Source organism: Propithecus coquereli, unplaced genomic scaffold (genome assembly GCF_000956105.1).
Source record: "Propithecus coquereli isolate 6110/MARCELLA unplaced genomic scaffold, Pcoq_1.0 Scaffold156, whole genome shotgun sequence".
Lineage (NCBI taxonomy): Eukaryota > Metazoa > Chordata > Mammalia > Primates > Indriidae > Propithecus > Propithecus coquereli.
In genome coordinates, this window is record NW_012140080.1 from 7,173,667 (window position 1) to 7,194,221 (window position 20,555).

At 52.4% G+C, this 20,555-nt stretch overlaps 1 protein-coding gene across 3 annotated transcripts in view; it reads left to right on the forward strand.

Moving 5' to 3' along the window:
• The window catches only part of ADCYAP1R1 (adenylate cyclase activating polypeptide 1 (pituitary) receptor type I), a 50,264-nt gene that overhangs the window by 21,577 nt on the left and 8,132 nt on the right, over positions 1-20,555 (forward strand). For 2 of the 3 annotated variants that reach the window (XM_012640694.1, XM_012640693.1), the window contains exons 4-13: positions 2,305-2,412; positions 4,903-4,923; positions 5,999-6,040; positions 8,304-8,413; positions 8,901-8,998; positions 9,493-9,625; positions 9,889-10,042; positions 10,442-10,502; positions 11,122-11,191; positions 14,736-14,827. In XM_012640694.1, the coding sequence (XP_012496148.1) occupies positions 2,305-2,412; positions 4,903-4,923; positions 5,999-6,040; positions 8,304-8,413; positions 8,901-8,998; positions 9,493-9,625; positions 9,889-10,042; positions 10,442-10,502; positions 11,122-11,191; positions 14,736-14,827 (889 nt within the window). The remainder of the gene's footprint in view (positions 1-2,304; positions 2,413-4,902; positions 4,924-5,998; positions 6,041-8,303; positions 8,414-8,900; positions 8,999-9,492; positions 9,626-9,888; positions 10,043-10,441; positions 10,503-11,121; positions 11,192-14,735; positions 14,828-20,555) is intronic. The other variant, XM_012640695.1, reaches the window with a different exon arrangement.

Here is a 20,555-nt window from a genome sequence, read left to right on the forward strand (position 1 = left end):
AACTGGCCTATTGCTATGGGACCTGGCGCCCGCCCCCTCATCTGGCCTTCAGTGTCCTTGCTTCTTGGTCGCTCGTTCTCAGAGCTTTCTGTGGGCTTCTGGCTCCCAAACTCTGTCATTCCATGAACAGGATGCTGTAGGATAATGTGAGTGGGTATGAATTCCAAAACAGTGGGATCTGAATTCCGAGAGACAAGTTTTCTGCACCCAGAAGCTGGATGCCTTCTGGTCCAAACAGCACCCAAAAGTCATGGACCCCAACAGAGAGGCTGTGAGCTTATGAGGCCTATCCCAGGCCCCTCTCCTGCCTGGCACCTGCCCAGGCGTCTCCTGAGATCCGTCAGTGGGCCTCCCCAGACCTTTATCTCACGCTGCAGGTCTCTGCTTCATCTCCCCATCTGGGTGGGCCTCTCTCTGAGGGACGATTCCCAGGGACACCTGACGGACGTAACGAAGTTGATGATCACAGCAGTGAATGGGCATTGAGTGAGCCCGGCACTTTCTCAGAGCTTGGCACGTGTGAGCTTGTTAATCCTCACGGCAGCCTGTGAGGTGGGGCGCTGTTGGTTACCTGATTTCCCTTACATGGCACAGAAGCGTTCTCCATGGCCTGCCTGTCTTTGTAGATCCTCAGCAGATGCAGGTCAGCTCCCTGCAGCTCTCTTCTGCTGTCTGACACGCCACCCTCTGCCTCCGCACACTATACCTTTTCATTGCTACCTGCGCTTCCTCTGCCCGCCCGTGAATGCGGGTTCCCCAGGCTTCCCTCTTCCGTGCTCTTTTCACTTTACGCTCTGTTCCTGGGCGAGCTCTCTTATCCTGTGGCCTCAACCACTTACCCATAGGCTGGAGTGGGGCTGAGCTGTGGGGCCGTGGGCAGAGTGGAGGAGCCGTAGGAGCCATGTTAAGTAATCGAGGGTGCTAAGAGCACTGAAAGCACGGGGTTGTTGGTGGCGGGTGTATGACACGGCCAGACATTCCTTTTGGAAAGCTTGTGGTCACATCTGTGTGGGGTTGGGCGAGGAGGCCACTGAGGAGACTGCCCTGCTCCCTGAGCGCCTGCACAGGGTGGGGCGTGGGGGTGCAGAATGGGGCAAGGCAGCTGCCTGTGGGCTCAGCCCTCTGGGAGTGCACGGACAGATGACTGGGGGTTGTCTGCATGTAATTCTGCATGTTAAGTCCACGGGCAGGCTGAGGCGGCCAGGTGTCCAGGGGCAGGGCACCCAAAAGCACCTGCATTCAGTCAGGGCAGACAGGGCATGACCCAGTAAGGGCTGAAATTGTTCCTTGGATTTAGCAGTGAAGAGGTCACTGGTGACCATGGTGAGAGACGTTCCAGTATGGAGGAGGGACAGAGTGTGGGTGGGGGTGGCAGCAGGCAATACAGGGAACTCCACAGAGAGTGGAGGGCCAGAGGGAGAAGTGGGCTGGTGGAGAGAAGGGCTGGAGGGGCCACTGAGTCCCCCAGATCTGAAAATCTGATCCTCAAACTTGACATCTTCCTCTTGCTTGAAGCTCACATCCAAGGAGTCTCCAAGTCTTTGTGAATCCTAAATACCTCTCTCTTGGTCCTTCCCACTTGGTCCTTCCCTTCCTTTCCATTGGCCTGACCCCCATGTCACTACAGTGGGCTCCATAGTGGTCCCTGCCTCCTACCTCTTCCTGGTCTGAGCCTTGCACAGTTGCACGTGCTGGTTTCTGCTGGGATGGCTTTCCCTCCTCCCCAGGTGATGCATGTGTGCCCTCCTCCCAGGCCAGCCCCCCTGTTCCAGGGCTGCCCTCGGGCAGGGAAGGGCAGTGGTGCAGCAGCCCCAGGCTGGCAAGGGGCCCTGCTGAGGAGCTGGATCTGAAGCAGGAGCACTGGGAGGTGGTGGAGGCTTCTGGAAGAGGAGGAAGGGCTGGAGGTGGGAGGGGCTGTCACAAAGACCCCTCCGCATCTCAGCCTCTCTCTGTAGTGATCCAGCTCTGGCCCGGTGTGTCCGCTCCCCACACTCCTGCCAGAACTGCAGGACTGAGGTGCTAGTGATATCAGGTGAGGTCACCCTCCCTATCCCCGGAGCTCCTGAAATGGCTTGTGTCCCAGCTCCTCTTTGAGGGATCTTCTGAGTACAGGGCTGGCCCAGCTTCCAAGAGTAAGTCCTCCCTTCCCTCCCTGCAGACCCTCCCCACCTGTGCAGGGGCCTGGCTTATGGGCAGTGGAGCGCACACCTCTGTGTGTGTGTGGGTGTGTGTGCATACGTGTGTGTGTGGGATGTGCATACGTGTGTGTGGCTGGGCCCACGCTCACCCTGGTTCTCCCTGCAGGCTGCCCTGGGATGTGGGACAACATCACGTGTTGGAAGCCCGCCCATGTGGGTGAGATGGTCCTGGTCAGCTGCCCCGAGCTCTTCCGGATCTTAAACCCAGACCAAGGTGGGTTCAACCCAGAGTCTCCTCAGGCCAAGCTTGGTCTAGCCTGCTCTCCAAACTTGGCCCCAGGCCCTCCTGAGAGAACAAGCCCCGGAGATGGGGGCCACTCTGGGGCAGATATGCCCTGTGCTGGTGGGGAGGGTGGCACCACAGACAGGCGGACACACTTGGGGACGCAGGTACGTGTGGGTGGGCCAAGGCTGCGCTCTCAGGCAGGCTCCATCCTGGCTCTGTCACTTCCCCTCCCTGAGCAAGACAGTTTGCCCCCCCCCCCCGCCAGGTCCCTGTCTGTCGGAGGGATGTGGCCTGGCTCCCTCACGGGCTGTCTCTGTGAGGATGAGGTGCAGTGATGCACGTGGATGTCCCTTAGCGCAGGACTTGGCGCGTTTTGAACGTTCAGTAGTAAATGTTAGCTGCTGTTGTGGTCACGATCACTCCTACAGCCAGCGAGATTCTCAGCCCAGAGGATGTGTGGAGGGGGACGCGCCTGCAGACACTCTCAGGCAGAGGGAGCCACGTGAGAATGGCAGCTGGACACAGGACGCCCACGCCCACTCCCACACACCCACTCAGACACGGGCACAGAGCCCGGCCCTCACAGCGGGCTGGCGCACACTCGTGCTTGCTAAGCAAAGCATTTTTGGGTCCTTGCTGCCCTGAGGCAGCTATGTGGGCTTGGGAGGAGGAGCTGGGGGTCCTGGGCTGCCCGCAGAGAGGGCGCTGCACTCGGGAACAGTGTCGTCTGTGACGTGTGCATGCTGGTGCCCTCTCTGCCGGGGAAGTCTGGTCCTGATGCGATGCCGTGAAGACCTCCGTCTGGGGCATGTCTGATTGAAGTCCCTGGGGGCCACTGAAGTGCCGTGGAGGCATCCAGGGGCCCCAGACCAATTTGGGAGTCATGGAGTGGGTAGAGTAGCTGAGCTCTTCGAGGTGGGATGTAGGGGTGAGGTAGGGGCGAGAAGGCAATGCTCTGCCCAAAGGCTCGAAGCCCTGACGGCCCCATCTCCGTTAGGGGAGTGTCTGAGGGGAAGGGGTGGCTTTGGATGGCTCCTTTGGGTGAGAATCTGGCGGGCTCTTCTAGGACGGTTCTTGCCTTTTGGCCAAGGCCCGTGAGCTCCCACCCTCCGTGGGCAGGAAGGCAGGTGGGCAGCAAGCTGAGCGCGCTGGGTTGGGGCTAGGCAGGGAGAGCTGGTGGGGCTGGTTCCAGGCGGGAGGTTTACCGAGAACCATCCACCCGAGAACCATCCACCCATTACCGAGGCCTTAGGGGAGCAGAGGGGGGTCTGAGTCATGTGTGGCTGTGCACAGGTCTCTTGTCACCTGGTCTCAACTTCCTCCTTTACTGGCCTAAGGCTGAAGCTGATGTCCTTCTAGAAGGGGCCAGTTTCCAAGCTGCACTTCAGCACGGGGTCCTGCCTTCTGCAGTCCCCTGCCCTCTCTGAGAGGAGAAAGGCAAATTCACTTTCTCATCTCGAACTCCAGCAACCTTGGCTCTGCCCTGGAGGGGAGAGGGGCTTGCAGGAGGTGGCGGAGGGAGAGAGTGGCATGTGTTAGGGTCCCAGGCCCCATCTCTGGCTCCCCTTCAAGGCCAGAAAAAGGGGTTCTGTCTAAGATGCACCCCACGTCCTTCCACCCTCCTCCTTTCTGGGGTCCACCAGCCACACCTCCACCTCCAGACCTTCTGCCGGCACAGGAAGAAGGTGGGGTGAACTCTGCCATCACCAGGGCTTAGGGACTGGGTGTGCCCCTGAGCAGGCCAGGCCCAAGGAGACAGGTGGGGAAGTGCAGGTGAGAGGTGCAGAGTGCGGTGATTCAGCCCCAATTTCTAATTCATTCCTGTAGAAACCAACTTAATCATTTCCTCCATGCCTACATTCTTTTCATGCAGTCATTTATTTAAAGTTTATTGAACATCTACTCTGGGTCAGATTCCATGCCAGACTGCTTCTTTTCAATAACGACAACAAAAGGCAAAATGAATCAACAGGGAAACAAGATTTCCTGAAGATAAGCTTTCTTCACACTCCGTCCCTCCCTCCCTCTGGCAATGGCACAAGGGAGGTGTTATTTACACTTCTGATTCTTAATGGTTCATTAAGGCGGGGCCTTTTAGCATCTCTGCTCCCAAAGCTTGATTGGTGAGACTTGCCTTAATACTTGGAAGGGAGAGAATGGAATTCCTGCTTTATTTCCTGGCTCCCGGGTAGCTGGCTGGGGTAGTTGGAGCTGTGCGGGATATTGGGGCTATGGAGATATGGGGGCACGGACCTCTCTCCTCCTCTCAAATGCTGCGCTCCTGCTCTGGAGGTGGACGTGGACGTCCCCAGTGTCCCCAGCTTGTAGTCCTCGTGTTTTCTGGGCCCACGCAGAGCCCCTCTCCAGAGTTTGGGGCTGTGGGGAGTGGGGTGATGAGCAGGATGCACGGCAGCAGCCCCCGACTCCAGCCCCTGCTCATCTCTGCGTTCTCTCCCTCTCTCTTTCTCTCTCTTTCAGTCTGGGAGACCGAAACTATCGGTAAGAGGAACCTTGGTGAGGACAGACCACTGTCCATCTGTCCATCCAGCAGGAGCCTACCCTCGGGAGAGCCCAGGCTCTGGCGTGGGGACCGGGTGGGGATGGAGTGAGAGGCTCGGCAGGGATGGGGTTCTTCCCTCCTCCCCGCCCCCTTCCCCGCAGCGGCCATCCTGGAGGTGGGGCCACAGGAAGATGCAGGGCACAGCTCTCAACCTCATAGCCCTCACAGGCTTGTTTGGGAGGAGGAGACTCACCAGTAGAGGGGTTAGAAAGCAAGGCCACACGTGCGTGTAGGCACATGCAGGTGCCTATGTACAGGCCTGAACGTGCGTGTGAGTTCGTGCAATGCTGGCAAACCTGATGGCTGGCTGGGAAGCTGGAATGCACACTGAGGTAGAGAACAGAAGAGACCCAGTGATGCAGTGTGCAGGCAGAATAGTAAAGAGATCAGGGGAGCCTTCCTGGAGGAGGTGGCATGTCAGCTGGGCCTTGGAAACAGGATTTTGAGAAGTAGAGGGGAAATGGGGGCTCATTGCTAGGAGGGGATTCGGCAGAAGAAAAGGGTAGAAATGAAAATAAAGAGTAGAGAGAGAAGGAGAAAAATGTCTGAGGGTGAAGTCTTTGGGGTTCTGGGTTCCCTTGGTTGAAGAGCAGTTTTGAAGGCCAAGGGTTAAGCACCAAAAAAGTAACCACAAGCTCTGGGCCCACGTCGCCGTTCTTTGCTCTTTTCTCGAGAAGGTCCAGCATCCTTTTGCACTGTTCCATTTTCTCCCATTCCTCCCACCCTGGATGCCCCCCTTCCTTTGGGCAGCGCTCTGGTGGTGGGGGACTGAGTCGTGGGCCATCCTGAGCAGCACAGAAATGCACACCAAATGACACTGATTTCAGCAGGTGCGGCGTGTCAGAACGGTGTGCGGCCGCTGTGCGTGCTGCTGCCTCTTGGCCAGGACCCCGCCCCTCACTTCCTCCAGACCGCGGGCAGCCTTGGCCTTCCAGGGGGGAGAGCAAACTGTGGCTAACCCTGGCGTGTTGACAAAGCTGGCATTTTGACACATGTCCATGTCTGTATTTGCAGGTGAGTTTGATTTTGCTGACAGTAACTCCTTGGATCTCTCAGGTAAGGGGATAGGCTGGGGTCCACTGTGGGCTGGTTGGAGGGAGGGCGTCTGCTGATGTGTGAGCTCTGAGACCCCCGTCCAGGCTGGGCTCTGCCCCTCTGTGGCTTTGGGATCTTTGGCAGGTCATTTTTCTTCTCTAATAAAGCTACCGATTGTCTCCATGGAAAAGCGCGCAGATAGAACATAGTGCGTAGAATTTCAGGGCAGCCAAAAAGGGGCTGAAAGTCCCTTTGTGGACTTTACATGAAGGATTCCTGGATTAGATGGTCCCTGATAGTTTTTGAATTCCATGTGGAACAGCGGTTCTCAAACTTTCAACTGCGTAGCACAGTCACCTTGTGGGCTTGTTAAAACACAAGTTCCTTGACCGCCCCCTTCCAGAGTCTCTGCTTGCACAGGCCCAGGGCAGGGCCTGGGAATGTGCGTGTCTGCCTGGTCTCCCCTGGGGAGGGCAGCCACTTTGGGAGCCACTGCCCTGAGGTTTTGTGTACCTATGCCGTGGCTGGGGCAAAGCAGCCTCGGGAAGTAGGCACAGTCACCGCGGGGTTTTGACAATCTCAAGAACACTCCATCTTCCGGAGATTTCTATCAGAACAATGCAGTGGCACATTCACAGAACAGTTCTAAACAAAGAGGTTTATACTTCTCCGAGCCCACACTGTGTTATAAAAAGAAAAAAAAAAACAAAAACGAAAGAAGGAAAATAAAAGAAAGGAAGTGGCTTTTCCATTTAGGACACTTTATAAAAAAAATTGTTTTTCAAAAAAGCTTCCCTTTCCTCTTCCCACCACCCTGATGTGGGCAAAGCAGAGAGGAAATGAGACCCAGGGAGGGGAGGGGACTTGGCCAAGGCGGTGATTCCCCTGCGACATTCAGACTTTCTGAAAGAAGTGTTCAGAGGAACTTGAAAGGAGGCTGCCTGAGGCAGATTTGCCGGGCGAAGGGACAGTTTGGCATCCACTGCAGGACTGAAGCGAGCCTCGCTGCTGTCCCGGGGCCTGCCAACCTTCCTCCTATCCTGTGCCATAGAAGTCAGCACTGGGGAAGGGATGGAGACCAGGCTGGCCACCGTGGGCAGAGCTCTCCTGTTTTGCAGGGTCGCCCCCTCTGCCGCTTCCCCGAGTCTCAGGAAGTGTGTTTCTGATTTGGTGAGAACTGGTCTTAGATCTTCCACCTCCACGAGGGGGAGGACCCAGGTTGCAGCGTGGAGGGATCTCCTCTCACGGCCTCTGCCTCCTGCTGCACCTCTCCCCGGCCCACTGCCCTCCCTCCTCCTTCCCGAGCTCCCCAGAGGTGGTCTTGGCCACAGAGGGGAGGATTCTGTCCAGCAGTGTGGGCGCCGGGGCCCCTTTTCTGCAGGTGTCTCTTGTTTTACATCATGTCCTGAACGCTGTGAAGGGAAGAACCATTCCATGTGTCCTAACATCAGGTAAACTCCCAGGAAGCCTGTCTGGGAAGAGGCGTCAGTCTGGGGCCATGCCCAGGGGCTGGGCCGGAAGAAAGGGGGTTCTGCTTTCTTCCTCCCCTCCCCTGGACATCAGTGGCCCACGCTTACAGACCATCTGGGGAGGGGAGAATGAAAAAGCTGTCATAAAAGGCTAATAAAACACCCCCGAGCAAGGCGAAAATGAACCAAGACTGTCCTCTGCAGCCAGCAAATAACTGGCTGACCTCATGTCCTCAAGTGTCCCATGGAATGGCCTTAAAGTCAATCAAAATCTGGCCCTAGGTCAGTGGAGGTCTGGTCCTTGTGATGTAAGCAAGGCATGTGTCCCGTAAGTGTGGCATGTTGCTGCTGGGAGGCCCAGAGCTCCGAGAGGAAGCATCACCTAGAGCTGTGTACTCAAGGTGTGCAAGGACCCGCACGGAATCCCTGGGGGTGGGCCTGGAATCTGCATTTGTGATCAGTCTCCTAGGTGGTGTTTCTGCACATTGACATTTGAGAAATGCTGATCTAGGGCCCAAGGAGGGCTCAGGCCTTTGCCTGGTGAGCACGTGGGAATGTTTCAGAGGGGAAGGATGCCGGGATGCTGGTGCAGCCAGCGCAGTCTCCACATCTTTGGTTAGGAGATCAGCTTGTCCCTGTCTCCCCACCTCATCTGCCATCAGCAATCACTGATTTCTTGAACCTTCTGTCCGCATGCTTCCCAGCTGTGTGTATGGGCTTCTGGGAATTCCCATTTAAGAAGAAATTTTGGCATTAGCGTTGCAGGGTCCTCTTCAGTCATTTCTGCACCTCACCGAGTTTTCTTTCCACCGCAGACATGGGGGTGGTGAGCCGCAACTGCACGGAGGAGGGCTGGTCGGAGCCCTACCCGCATTACATTGATGCTTGTGGGTTGGACGACTATGAATCTGAGACTGGGGACCAGGTGAGTGTCTGCACCGTGGCCCCCAGAAGTGGTGGGGTGGGGCTGAGGAAACTCAGGTTTCTTGGCAGCATCCATGAGCACCTGCTGGGTACCCAAGCTGGATGCACAGAGGGCAAGACATGCACTCACTCTGCAGGGCCGAGGAGCAGCTGGTGTGCTCCTGAGTCTCCCCCCTGGCCACCCCCCCAACTCTTCCAGGACTCCGGGCCCAGCAGGGGGCTTCCCAGACCTTTCTCCAGGCCAAGGCTGCTGTCTGTTCTCATAGGTCAGCGCTCATGCCTTCAACAAGCATTTACCGAGCATCTGTAGGATGCTGACACTGTGCGGAGGGGCGTACACAGCTCAGCCTGGCTAGGGGGTGATGGAGGTCATATCAGCAGGAGCAGAAGAGAGGGAGGAGGAGCTGGGCTGGGGGTGGGCAGATCCTGGCCTGGGAGACTGGGGCAGGCCCCACGTGGAGCCCTGCATGTCCTGTGCCCTGCTGCAGGATTACTACTACCTGTCCGTGAAGGCCCTCTACACGGTTGGCTACAGCACGTCTCTCGTCACCCTCACCACCGCCATGGTCATCCTGTGTCGCTTCCGGTGAGACCCCAGCAGCATTCAAGCTAGAGCAGCCTGCCTCTGCCCGGCCTACCTCTGCTGGCCTGGGCCTCAGAGGCCTTGCCCTGTCTCTCCCCACTCCCCAGCCCAAATGGCAGCCCCTGGAAGGCAGTTCCCTGACCCCTAGGGTAACAGAGGGAAACTTGACCCCAGAGAGGGCAACTGACTTGTCCAGGGCCACACAGCCAGCAGAGCTGGGCAGGAGACCTACATTCCTCGCTTTTATCTTCCTGGTCTGGCTGGAGAGAGGCCACAGGAGGGACAAGTCTGGCTGTGTGGAGTAGTAGGGCCAGACTACAGGCCCTGGGAGTCAGTGAGGATTTAGAGAGGTGACAAGAAGCGGGGCGGCCGAGGGGCGGCCCATTGACATAAAGCCGTGGACTTGGCCCAGAGTACACGCAAGCATGGAGGGTATGAAATGCGTCGGGGTCATTGCTGTGAGGTCCAAGGCTTCTTTCTCCGGCCCGCTTGTGTAGGAAGCTGCACTGCACACGCAACTTCATCCATATGAACCTGTTCGTGTCGTTCATGCTGAGGGCCATCTCCGTCTTCATCAAAGACTGGATCCTGTATGCGGAACAGGACAGCAATCACTGCTCCATCTCCACTGTAAGTGAGCCGAGCGGGCCCAGCGGGCTCCTTCCAGCAAGGCCCTGCGCCCTCCTCCCGGCCCCCTGGGATGCGCTCTCCCTGCCTGACACCCCAAAGGTCAGGTGTGTTCCTGCAGGTGGAGGCATCTCCCCGGTTTGCATGGAAATTCAACAATCTCCATGAAGTTACTAGTAGCCTGGCAGGCTTGATTTTGGGGATTCGTGTGGGGAGGGAGGGGAGGGGAGCCCATGCCTTCCGCACCCTGGCGGTTCTCCCTGCAGGTGGAGTGCAAGGCCGTCATGGTTTTCTTCCACTACTGCGTCGTGTCCAATTACCTGTGGCTGTTCATTGAGGGGCTGTACCTCTTCACCCTGCTGGTGGAGACCTTCTTCCCTGAGAGGAGATACTTCTACTGGTACACCATTATTGGCTGGGGTAGGTCACTGGCCGTGGCCTGGACAGGCTCAGGCCTCGTGGCCAGGTGTGTCCTTGGTTCCACCTTCAGGGACTGTCAGGTGAGGAGGGGGCACTGCCCTGCCCTAAGCTGACGGCCTAGGGGACCCTTTTCTGGGATCCTGTCTTGCTCTTCCTGCCTGGAGGATGCCTCTCCCACCATCGGAGGGAGAAGTTATGCCCAGGAGTCCTTCTGAGAGGCAAGCTAGTCCTGGGGGGTGACAGAGACCCCCAGGAGGCTGGGTATGAGGAACACTTAGGATACCCTGGAACTCTGAGTCTTGGAGCGGGGTGATGGCACCTGGGAGCTCCAAGTCTGAGGAGAACACTGGGCTTGTTGGTTTCCCTGTTATAACAGGCCTCCTTTTCTTGCCTTCTCAGGGACCCCAACTGTGTGTGTGACAGTGTGGGCTACACTAAGGTTCTACTTCGATGACACAGGGTGAGTACATACCTGAGAGTCAGGGCCAGAGCACAGAGTAGGTTCTTACAGAGGGGTTGTCAGTGGCTGTCCTGATTTCACATGGCCTGCCCCCAAGAAACCATCCAGCGCCAGGCCTGGCCTGCAGCTCAGCCCTGGGAACCACTTGAACCCTGACCCCAAGCGGGTGACCCACCCAGCCATGTCTCAGTTGGCAACCCCAGGAAAGAATGCAAGAGGTTTTTGAGCCCCTCCCTTCTGGGCCCAGCTCTGATTGTCTGTTTTCCTTTTAGGGAGGGGAGGAAGAAGGTTAAGGGTGAGGTTGTACCCTAAGAGCCATAGGTCTGGAGGGGAAACATGGCCCTTTCCCAGGAGCCCATTGGTGACCCCGACTCTTGGGCTTCACTCTTTGCCTTGAGAGGGAAGCAGAGGGAAAAACCAAGGCTCAAATGAAGGGAATTTCAGAACCAGGGCCAGACTGGGGTCTGCAGCCCACCGGGGACCTCTCCCTGTTGCTAGCCCCTCCTCAGGGACTTGCAGGAGAAGAACGTGTTGGACTCCCAGCTAGGCGGGGCAGCATCCTGCAGGGATCTGGGCTGACCCCCAAACATGATCTCTCTTCTCTCTGTCTGTCTTTCAGCTGCTGGGATATGAATGACAGCACGGCTTTGTGGTGGGTGATCAAAGGCCCTGTAGTTGGCTCTATAATGGTGAGTGTCCTTGGGACCTCCTTCTTTGTCATGGCTGCATTATATTCTGTGACATGATGCATACATTATTTAGCTGTTCCCCTAGTGTTGGACGTTTATATTCCATTTTTCCTCAGTACAAAAAATAAAAATAGTTTTATGCATAATTTTGAGCGCATGAAAATATTTCTTTAGAATAAACCCCCAGAAGTGGAATTGCTAGGTCAAAAAGGGTGTACATTTAAAATTTCAGATCCCAAATTGTCTTGCAAAAACCCTTTAACAATTTTTACCTCCCCGGGAAGGATGGCTCATTTCCCAATATTATTGTCTACACTTATGATGTCAATCATTTAAATCTTTGGACAGTCTTATGGAGGATAATGGCAGCTCATTGTTTTAATGTGCATTTCTCCATCTTGATAGCGTGACTGAGCATTTTTTTTTTCCAGTCATCTATTGACAATTTGTTTTTATTCTGGATATTTCCATTTATTTCTGCTCATTTTTCTATGACATTTTCTTTCTGTTTGAAGGACAGTAGCACTTCCTTCGTTACATATGTTGTAGGTGTATTGCCATTTCTGCATAACTTTTATACAATCAGATCATCAACTTTCTGTTTATGAATTCCAAGTGTTATTTCTTGTTTACAGAGGCCTTTCCCAACCAAAAATATACAAATATTTTTCTTAATTGTTTTGTAACACTTTTGTGGATTGCACGTCTTTAATCCAGCTGAAAATTTATTTTTTATCTGGTCTGAAATGATACTTAATTTTATCTAATTTTATTTTTTTGTAATGGATGGACATTCCACCTCCCAGTCCTTTTGTTGAGTCATTTCTTCATTATGTTGAAATGTTATTTTATTATAAACACTCAATAAACTCATCTTTGGTTCTTGACTTTCTATGCCACGTCACTAACCTATTATTTGTCTATTCCCATGGAAGATATCCCTTTGTGCTAGTTACTATGACCTTGTCTTAGGTTCTGGTATGCAAATTTCCCCTTTATTATTCTTTTCTTCAAAATTTTCTTGCATATTTAGTCTTTCAGGTGGACTTTTGAATACCCTTCTCAAGTTGCAGAAAAAGTCTGGTTGAGATTTGTATAGGAGTTGCATTGAATTTATCATAGATTAATTTGGAGGAGAATTGATTTTCATAAAAGATTGGATCTTCCTCTCAAAGCATGTGGCGTGATTCTGCGTTTCTTTGGTCTTTCTCATAGAGTCATTTTTGGTAAATTTTTTAGTAAATTTTTTGGTAAATTTATTCCTTGCTTTTGTTATGTTTACCTCTAAGGGGTTTTCCAGTTTGGCCTTTTATTGGGTCTAGGAATCATTCTTTCATTATATTTTCAAATGGGCTGCTGCTGGTATATAGGAAAGCTTTTGGCTTTTGTGTATTTTTGTTTCCTTAGTTGTATTTCTGAACTCTCTTACTAGTTTTTATCCCTTTTCAGTTGGTTCTCATGGATTTTCTAGGTAGAAAATGACACAGTCTTCAAATGAAAATAGTTTTTGATTTTCCTTTCCAATATTTTTATCTTTTATTTCTTGTTTTTGTAGGGATGATGTTTTTTTTAGCTTTTAACAGATACCCTTCATTGAATTTTTCTTCTTGGCTTGTTTCAGTGTGCATTCTTTTTTTTTTTTTTTTAAATCAGGAATGAGTGTTGAATTTTATCAAATGTGTTTTGGAGACATTCATTCATGTGATCGATCATTCCCTTAGTGATGGACATTTATGATATTCCAATTTTTCTTCATTAGGAACAATGCCATAATGAATATATTTGTGCATGCCTTGAACATGTTTGAATATGTCTTTAGAATAAATCTCTAAGAGTGGAATTTCTGGGACAAAGGATATATTAATATATACATTTAACATTTTCGTAGGTATCAAATTGCTCTCTGTGAGCAAGGTACAAGGGGGCTTATTTCCCCATGTCTTTGTTGATGTTTCTGTTACTGAACTATTTGCCAATCTTATGGAGTATAATGGAAGCCTATTGTTTTAATCTATTATTGTAACAAATATTAGTAGATTTTTTTTTGCATTTCTGAGATAAAACTTTTGTGACCATGGTCTGTTTATTTTTTTAATATACTGCTCAATTTTATTTGTTAATATTTTGTTTAAAGTTTTGCATTGCTCTTCATAAATTCTGTGGTCTCACATATGTATGTGTATGTCTGTGTTTGTTGTCTGTCCTTGTTTGATTTTTGTAGCAGGATTTTGTTAGCCTCATGGGTAATCTGGAAGGTTTTCTTTTCATTTTCTTTGAAACAATTAAGTAGCGTGTAAGTTACATATTTCTTAATGTTATTCTGAAACAGGTCCATAAAATTATCTGGGCCTGGCGCCTTTGACTGCATAGCTCTTTGACTACTTTTTAATTTTTTTGAGATTATTGCACTATTTAGATTCTCTATATTTTCTTAAGTTGATTTTGTTATTTTTTATTTTCCCATTTTGTTCAATTTTCTCTTATGATTTAAAATATCATGTATATCTGTTGTCTTGCCCCATTTCTCATTCCCGAATTTGTTTAATTGTATCTTCTCCTTTTTCATTGGCTGACACATGCAGTTAGCACTATTTTCTGAGCTAAATGCCAGACACTGATTAGACACTGGGCATGTAGCAGAGAGCAAAAGTGGCCGAATCCTGCCCTCATGGAGCACTCTTAATCATTCTAATTAGTCTTTGAACAAAACAAATAAAATAAAAACAAAAATAAAACTTTATTTGTGTTAATCAGGTTGCCTGTTTTTCCTATTTCCTTCTTATGAATGTTTATTTTTATTAATTTCCTTCTTACATAAGTTAAATTTGTGATAATCTTTCCCTAGTTTTTGATTTGAATGCTTAATTGTTTATTAGTTTTTAATCAGTGAGTTTTAGGCTCTCCATTTTGTTCTCCAAGGGCTGCTTTTGCTCCATCCCAGGGATGTTGATGTGTCGTCCTCTCATTGTGCCTTGTTTCTATTTATTTGCTCCCCCTCCTCCTTTCTCACCATTCACACAGCTTCCCACTTTGTTTAGAAAGCTTTTGTCCCTGATCCTTTTCTGAAGGCAAATGCTGCTACTCCCAGGCAGTCCTTTAATTAGCAATGCTTATGGCTGTCCATTCTGGTTCCCTGTATTCAAGGACTCTGAACGTGGAATTTCTCCAGGGAACAGCTCTCACCTCTGCAATAGCCTCTTCTCTATCCCTTTTGGGTTGTAGTTTTTCTATCACCCTGATCCCATTTTCTCTTTTTCTTCCAGAAATTGCCCCCTTTTCTGGCTAACTCATGATACACTTTCCTGTATCCCAGTACTCCTATGGGATTCTTTTTCTTCTATCTTTTCCTTCAATTCAATGATACTGTGGGAGGCTGGGGAGATTAACCAGCATGTTCGTGCTGCCATCTTGGATTAGAAGTCTCTATGGGATCTTCACTGGATGGAGGGAAGGCGCTGGTGGGGGAATCATAGCCTATGCAGAGGCAGGGGTATAGAAATCTTTGCCCAGAGTCGTGCCCACCTGCTTTTTCTTTGCTCCTCAGGTAAACTTTGTGCTTTTCATTGGCATCATCGTCATCCTTGTGCAGAAACTTCAGTCTCCAGATATGGGAGGCAATGAGTCCAGCATCTACTTGTAAGTACCATTATGTGGATGTCACAGTCATTTCCAACAGCCATGTGGGCCCTGCACTCAGGTCACAGGCAGGAGAAGGCCTGGACTTTGCTGAAAGGGTGACCTAGCCTGGGCATTTGCAAGATTTCTTTCTGATTACAGTGCCTTTAAAATAGAGTTGCCGTCTTAGCCTTCCGCCAACCCAGGAGCTTCTCATCTGCATGGCCGTCACATAGCTGGGGAAAGACAGAGAGACTGACAGAGCCTGTGTGACACCAGGAAAACCAGGATGAAAAATGTCACATTCCCTAGAGTGGTTAGGGTCTTGTTTGGTTGGAAGTTGGGTTTCCTTTAGGGATCCTGGGTCTGTGGGAAGCTCATGAACACCCCTGGATACTCTGTTGCCTGCTGTGCCCCCCTGGCCCCACCTGTGGAAGTCACTCAGTCTCCACCAGCAAGTCAGGTGGACATTCTCATGGGTCCAGGTGTTGGAAGGGGGCTTCTTTCTCTCCTCCACCTTCCCTCAGGGCCTCTCGCCCTCGGCACGTGGTCCTACTGCCCTAATTACCTCCTTCCTGAGCAGAGGAACATCTGATTTGTTTGGGACTGTTGGGTTCAAGGGCAGCCTCTTACCATTGAGCGTGGGGCTTTGTCCATTCCATGGCCATTTGATTTCCGGGAAGCATTTTTCCTCAGTCATGTCCTAAACAGCTTATCCCTGCCTGCCCTGTCCCACCCTGTCCCAGGCCTATCCCATTCTGAAATCGGGCAGAGCACCTTCCACCTTGCCCTCCTGGCCTCATGAATAGGAGCATGACCAGCTGGGTGTGTGGGGCATGGGAACATTTCTGATGCTGGGGAGGAAGGTCCCCTGTGGTTGGCTGGAGGGGCCGATGGGTGCTGCCCGACTCTGAGGGGCAGGCCCTGGGTTCTGTCTGTTGGCAAGGCAGCAGCCGTAGGTGCTGCTTCCTCGGTTCCTTGAGAAGAAAGCAGGTTAGAAGGAGCTGAGGTGCCATCACTGCATCATCGGGTGCATGGTCCTGCCTTCACCAGACACCCCAACCTGGGGCTCACAGTCCTGATGGCTGCTAGTGGACAAGAAGAAGGACAGTTATTTCCCTACACCCCCAGCCATTCTCCTACAGAGAACTAGGGATTGCTCGGAGACCAAATCCCAAATCCTTCCCTCAGGCTCCTTGGAGCTTCCCCAGAAGGTGGAGCTTGCCCTCCTTGTCTGTCTGCTCAGCCTGGGTCCCTCCCCTGTGGAAGCCCTTCCCCTGGGGGTGGGAGTTTCGCGCAGTTCCCACGTTGTCCAGCCATGTTTTCTCTGCCTGTATAATGATTACATTGGAAGAGACACTTTTTTTTTGCTATTCACTTATTGTCTTTTATTTTTTTCATGTTTTTGCAAGTTTTTACCAATCCCTGCTTATATGTGTGTATTATGTAGTAGAAAATTGTTCATCGATGTAAGTCATAAAGTCTCAGAGGCCCTGCACGGGGGGCCAGTGCGGCCAGCCCTCTGCTCCTACCTAACCTGCCTAGAGAGGTCATTACTGCCTTCAAAGCAAGGTTCACAAAGGGGGCCCTGCTGTTGCCTTCACCTCCCTGTCTACTGTCGGAAACTGCATCCTTGGGTCTGCCTTAGTCTCTCCTGCTTGATTGCGGACGGCTCCTACAGCAGTGGTTGTCTCCCATGTTCGAAGATGGTGGGTGGCTGAGTCTGCCTCCTCTCTCACTTGAGTAGACTCTGTTTCCTTCCCTTTCTGGTAGAATCTGTTTCTTCTTCTGAGATCCCCCAGGACTTCTTCTCTGGGAGGTCCTTTCAGCTTCCTGGGTAGGTACTCTGCCTGGGTAGAGACACATACAGGGGCTCATCCTGAGCTAAATAAGGACACTGAACCCTGCTCTACCCTGAACACACTTTGGCAGCCCAGACATTCTGCCCCAGGCAGCAAGAACCCCCAGGATATCAGGGGAAGGAATCACAGGCTCTGTGGACCAGGAGCCATGAGCCCTGCCAAGCCTTCCTAATGCTTGGATAAGAACCATTGGTAATTAGCGCATGGTCTATCCATTTAGGTACCACATTAATCCAAGACATTTAAAGAACCAGCTAGTTGGTTTACTTCTATAGTGTAAAAAATCCCCTTGTAATCTCAGCAAATCCTTGTTTTAGAGAAAGCTAAACGTCTGCTGGTCTTGAGCCCCTGAGATTAAGAACTCAGGTGGATGAGGTCTGCAAGCCAAGGGGGCTTGAGTGCTGCCACAGGACAAGGGGTCAGCTCGATCCCATTCAATTCAACAATGCTTTTGAGTGCTTCCAGGGTCAAGGAGATCCTGTTGGTGAATGTGAGTGAAAATCCAGCTGCTGCTGTTGCTAGGGACTACAGAGCACGTAAAACACTTACAGCTCGGCCCGTGCACATTTAATGCTCACAAACACCCAGTGCGTCTGGTGAGATAGGTAAGCAGTTGTCAGCTGGAATCCCCGTTTTACGGTGAAGGGAGCTGGTTACGAGGGCTGTGAGTCCAGCAGGAAGGAGTAAAGCCGTGGCTCTGACGCAGGCAGGCTCTTCACTCCACACTCAACTACACCCGCATTCCTGTCCTCAAGGGATTTGCAGATGGCAAAAGAGTGTTAAGCAAGGGCACAAAATAAGGCTTCATGGAAGAAGAGGCCCCTGCGGGTTCCAGCCTAGTATAAAAGTGCCCCCACGCCAGAGTGCTCAGAACAGGAGCTGGCTTAGAGCTGGGAGGTGGCTGCGCTGGGAGGAGGGGAGAATGCTGGGCAGGGGGTGGTGGAGAGGGCTGGGCTGGTGGGAGAGGGAGATTCCAGGGCTGTGCCTGAGTTTCCCTGGGCACCAGAGTTCTGTGTGGGGCTGAAAAGCCCCTTGAGGTCTGCCCACAACAGCTGTCTGATTTTTTTCCTCTGTTTCCAGAACAATTTTAAGCTCGGGAGCCCCCAAGAAAGCCCAAGAGGACCCCCTGCCTGTGCCCTCAGACCAGCATTCACTCCCTTTCCTGTAGGTTGGTTCCAGGTACTCAGATGACAAGGGTTTGTCCTCTGTAGACCGAGACGGCGCTCTTGACCCAGGCTCAGAAGGGCCTGTTGGGGTCTGGGGCCCCTGCAGGAGGACGGTTGCTCTGAGCCGCCCGCACTCTCAGACCTGGTGCTCCTGGCAGAATGAGTGGCTGGGTCAGGACTTGGGCAGTGGCCAGGGAGGGAGGCAGGGACTGGGTCCAGGCTCAGCATGCACTTAGGGTCGATTTGGTCTGGGGCAGGGGTTAGGGTCCTGGTCTAGGGTCAGCATTCAGCCTGGAGCAGGCGTAGCCTGCCTTTGCCTGGGGACCAGAGTTTACTTCTGTGAGCAGCCAGCTGGTTCAGAAAGAGGAGGGGCGAGGTTTCCAGGGGAGACCCTGACTGTGTGGGGAGAGCCTCAGCCCCCGCCCTGGAGTGAACCGTGTCTTGTTCCCAGTGGCCTCCCCTCACCAGCAGGATATGGGCATCGGAAGCTGCGTCCCAGGGCTGGGGTGGAGGAGGGAACCCATCTGCACCCCTATCAGGTTCTCCTCGGCCCCACAGGGGAGGATGGCACACCCCTCTGAAGACAGGTTCTGCCGAGGCTGGGCAGAAGTGCAGCCAGGAAGCTTTCAGCCCAGGGACTTCCCCCCATAGCCAGAGGCTTCAGGTTCACCTGGGCTCCATCTTCCACTTCCAAAGCACCTCCTGCCTTGCCCGGGAGCACCGGATCCTCACAGTTCCTGGTAGGGGTCAGCAACAGGGAATTGAATTGTTAGCTCATTTTTCAGATGTAGAAACTGAGGTCCAGAGAAGGAAAGTGGAGTCACCTAAGATCGCCCAGCAAGTCAGTGGCCAAACAAAGCCTTGAGCTCAGGTGCCCCAACTTCCCCGCTGGGCCCTTCCAGGCTGGCAGGGAGTACGGAGGGTTGGCTCAGCCTCGTAGCCAGGAAAGAGGTGTAGTGGGCAGGGAAGCTCCAAGATCTGCTGAGCTGGGCTAGCTGGGGTGCCAGCGTGGTGGGGAGCACTTCCTGGGGACTGGGTGGGGTTCTGGGTGTGCACGGCATCTTAGCATCAGGAGGGACCCTGTGGAGTCCCCCTCATTCTGTGGACCACCAGAATCCGGCTCTGTGCTGATCCCTGGGGTCATAGAGATGAAGAAGACAGGGGTGCTGCCTGCTACCCCCCACCTCAGGTGTCTGTCTAGTGTCCTGCTGGGCGTTTCCTGGGGCTGCAGCCCACACAGCCCCGCATACAAAGGCCACCATAGAAACCGTGTGCTGGCTCCCTGGGTGATAGATGTGGGTGCTGAGACCTGGAAATAGCTGGGACCTTCCTGTGGACACAGTGGCGTATGGCAGAGGCAGGCCTGCAGGCCGAGCCTCCCCAGCTGGCATCCCTGGGCCTGGGCCTTCCCCCTCGATGGGGTCTCCTGCCTTCTGATTCAGGCTGCCGCTGCTCTCCAGACAGGCCCCACCCAGCACCTTCATCTGAGTTTCTTATCCTCCCTTGGCTCCAACTCAGAATTTATCTCACCAGCCAGCCTAGGCTCATCTCTTCCTCTTGATTAAATTCCTTTTCCCTTTTCACTAATTGTCCTACTTTTCAGAGATTCTGACATCTCTTTCTTTCTCCCACCCTTGTCTCTGGCTTTTCTGCCACCACCCTGTTCTCTTTGTTTTCAGACAGTCCTTTTGTATGGAGTCATTGAAGCTTTGGAGAAGGCCTTTCCCCTAGACCCATGTCCCCTGAGAGCCCCCCAGGGTCAGCCCCCCTGCACTTCCCTTTGACCTGCCTCCGCTCCCTCCCTGTCGAGCCACACACCTGCACCAGGTGCAGAATTCCCAGCTAACGTGTCACTAAGTGGTCTTCGGATACTCTCAAAAAATCTCTTAAAAAAATTCAGGGGAGTCTGTGTTTACTTTAGAAACATCTAGGGGCCAAGAAGGGCAAGGACAGTTTTGGAACTAAAGAAAGAGGGTTTGCAGAGGAGAACAGCTGAAGCTTTAGAATTCGGGGTGGGGGTTTAAGCTTGGTGCATAGGAAGCATCGGCTGAAGTTGGGGGTCTCCTGGACCCTGGTTTCTGCAGTTCCCCAGACCAAGGTGTGAGGGACACTGGTCGTCGGAGAGACTAACCAACCTTTCAGTATGGGCAAGGTAGATGTTAAATTTGAAGACTGGAATAGCTACCTTTCCTGTATACTCAGTTAAGCTCTTTTAAGTATTGAGAAAAACATGCTTATTTGAGTCTGTCTGTCTCTTTGTATGTGTATAAAGCAGACCTTTGGCATTCACTGAGGACTCATGAACCTTCTCCGATACACAAATACCCCATAACAGTGCTTCTAAAGCTTTGCACCTAGAGCCCCTGGGGATCTCGTTAAAATGCAGATTCCAAGCCAGGGCCTGGGGTGGCACTTGAGAATCTGCATTTCTCAGAAGCTCTCAGGTGATGCTGGCGCTGATGGTCCCAGGACCACGGCTTGAGTAGCAAAGCATCAAACCCAGCCTCAGCCTTCCCGTTCTGGAAAATGCCCCCCCACCCCGCCCACCCGGAAGTGTGGTGGGAATTAGAAGAAGCTGTTTATTAAATGAGAACCCCAAGCCCCACAAGGCACAGATGCCGGGCAAGCCTGGGCTTACCCCATCTTGGAAGTGTGTAATATTAATACAACTTCCTGCCTCAGCAAAACGACGTGTGACCACCCAGCAGGTACTTCAGACTC